Below are 2,922 nucleotides of genomic sequence, written 5' to 3'. Positions count from 1 at the left end.
ACACCTTAGAAGACATAGAAAAATCCACAGTGCGGAGAGGCCCTATGAATGTAAACAGTGTGGGAAAGCCTTTAGAGCAACTGCACACCTTAGAACACATAGAAGAATCCACAGTGGAGAAAGGCCCTATGAATGTAAGGAGTGTGGGAAAGCCTTTTTTCAGTCCTCAAGTCTCATACAACATAGAAGAATCCACAGTGGAGAGAGGCCTTATGAGTGGAAAGAATGTGGAAAAACCTTTACTTGTTCCTCTTCCCTCAGTATACATAAGCAAATTCATAGTGGAGAGAGACCTTAAGAATGTAAGCAGTGTGGGGAAGCCGTTACAAGAGCCTCAGCCCTTACTGTACATAGAAGAATCCACAGTGGTGAGACCCTAAGAGTATAAGGAATTAGGGGAATGGTTTACCCATATTTCAAGTTTCAGATCACATAGAAATATCCACAGTGGAGAAAGACCCTATGAAAGTAAGGAATGTGATGGTGGTGGTGGTTATGTACTGTGGAGTCGGTTCCGACTTATAGGAATCCTGTACAGGGTTTCCGAGGCTGGAAATCTTTATGGGAGCAGAAAGCCTCATCATGTGGGGAAATGTTAAATCATCGCTTAACCCTCCTTTCACATAAAGAGTACACAGTGGAGGGAAACCCTTCAGATTTGCCTCACAATACCATACACACAAGTGATTCCATAATGTAGAGAGGCCCTACGAATGTCAGGAGAGTGATAAAGCATTTATTCAGCCCTCACACAGTTCTACTCTGACACCAAAAAAGGCATGATAGGTGGGACCTACTTATGAAAAAATCCACCACTGAGAACCTGGTGAGCACAGTTCTACTCTGACACACATGGGGCACCATGAGTGGGATCTGCTTATGAGAAACCATCCACTGAGAACCCATGAAGCATAGTCATACTATGACACACATGAGGTCCCCATCAATTGAGTTGTCTTTGAGAACTGGTTTTGTATCTTATATACACTTAAGTATACACTTCCTACTGGTTCTTACTGTACCCCAAGGTTTAATCCCAATCAAGCCCCAAGTTTATGAATTCCTCTCTGGGAGGACCCTCACTCTTTAGCAGTTCTCACAGGAAGCTTGTGAACAGAGAAGTGGGATTCTGCCTCCTTCTTTACATCATCTGCAGCAGACTCAGACTTTCCCAGTCAACCCACAGCAGCATGATTTCAAAGTAAGTGAAAAGTTCAGGGGCATGCTGGCGCAGGTCTGGGACCTCCAGGAATCCTCTGTCTGACTCCCCGTTGTGAGCTCACTGCACTTGAGACTTCTCCAGGTGTCTCTGAGAGCATCAGCCACATTGTCTCTTCACACCATCGATTGCCTTCCCCTGCCAAAACATCCCAGTTTACCAGCTTTTTCAGTGCCTCTCTCAGAGCTGGTGGTGTTCTTAGGTGCCGGTAAGTCTACTTTGATTCATGGAGACCCCACGTACAAAAGAAGTCAGCTCTGTCCGCTCACGGATCATCTGCCTTCTTGAGACCATCGTTTCTTTTGAGCATTTTCCAATCGTAGGTGGTCCGTGGTCCAGCTCTAGATCAGACCGTAACGTGCCGTGATCCATTGAGTTGTTGTTGTTTAGTGTACTGAAATGGAAATATACTTAACAACACCTATGCCTTCTCAACAATGTTTACATTCACAATTCAGGGACATTGAAGATGTTCTTTAACTTGGACAACCATTCTCACCCTGGTTTCCAAATCAGTCTTCCGCTGTGAATATAACCTCAGTGTCTCCTGAGCATTCATAGAAATGTTTCTGTCTCCCTGTCACTTGGAGGAAACACTAATCAGCTTTCATATCCCAGACTCTGTCCTCATGACGCAGAGATAGTTGTCTTTAATACGGATGACACCCCAGCATAAAGAAAACCAACATCCTCACAACTGAACCAGTAAGCAACATCAGGATAAATAGAGAAAAGATTGAAGTTGTAAAGTGGCGGAGGCCATGCCATCAAGGAGCGGACCAGCGGGGAACCCTGAGCATGAAAAGCTCATTGTTTTAGCCACACGACAATGAGTGTTTCCTCTGGATGCCAAAGCCCCGAGGAGAACATCATGCAAAGGCCCTGCAGTTCTTATTTCCTTTTATACATGGCTCATTTTTTAATTTTAGTATAAGAGTTCTTTGATAATTTTTTAATAATCATTTGATAATTTTTTATAATCATATTAAAAATGAAAATTACGTTTAGACACCCTCACACTATGCTTAATCATGTTAGGTTATAATAGTTGCCTTTTACATTAACAATGAGTTTCACCATTAGAAGAAACCACACCATCTAAAGCTTTGCTAATTCAAGTTTAAAATTACAATCAACATCCTGTGTAGTTTTGGTCAGGGACACTAAGACCTGGAAGGTAGCTAGAAACAATCAAGAGCTGCAGGAGCACGTAAGAATATAAGTAGAAATTTAACTAGATGTTTTAGCTAAAGAGATATAAGGTAATTGTTATGTTTATTCTTAACCACAAAAGTTTTAGGTACTTTGATGTTCTTGTTTTTATATTGTTAAATCAATTATAGGTAACTGATATGTACGACAGTTACGGTAAAAAATCTTGTTTTGATTACGAATTGTGATTAATGAATCTATAGAAAGTAATAGATGTTGGTAGAGTTAGAAGTTAAGGTGTAGAACTTTGTTTAAAGGTTAACTTGACATTTCAGGGAGGATTAGAGTGAAACAAAATCACTTACAGAAGATGGATGTAATCGGGGCAGTTAGGGGGTACAAGGAAGCAGGATATGAAAAGGATCAAGAAAATGTTTTGATGTCCCTATGTTCCTTTTGATATAATCTGAATGTTCATTAATCAAAAGAAAATGTAATCATAGAATAGATTGTACCTTAAAGTAAGTGATTATTATGAGATCATGGTGTAT

The 2,922-nt window shown here is 40.8% G+C and overlaps 1 protein-coding gene across 1 annotated transcript in view; it reads left to right on the top strand.

Moving 5' to 3' along the window:
* LOC102822691 (putative zinc finger protein 724-like) overlaps positions 1-1,770 on the top strand; it is a 3,112-nt gene extending 1,342 nt beyond the window's left edge. The window contains exon 2 of the mRNA XM_006877236.1: positions 1,736-1,770. Within this exon, the coding sequence (XP_006877298.1) occupies positions 1,736-1,770 (35 nt within the window). The remainder of the gene's footprint in view (positions 1-1,735) is intronic.
* Positions 1,771-2,922: the final 1,152 nt, after the last annotated feature.

Source organism: Chrysochloris asiatica, unplaced genomic scaffold (genome assembly GCF_000296735.1).
Source record: "Chrysochloris asiatica unplaced genomic scaffold, ChrAsi1.0 scaffold00446, whole genome shotgun sequence".
Classification (NCBI taxonomy): domain Eukaryota; kingdom Metazoa; phylum Chordata; class Mammalia; order Afrosoricida; family Chrysochloridae; genus Chrysochloris; species Chrysochloris asiatica.
Note: the sequence above shows the minus strand (reverse complement) of the source record. Positions and strands in the feature narration are given on the sequence as shown.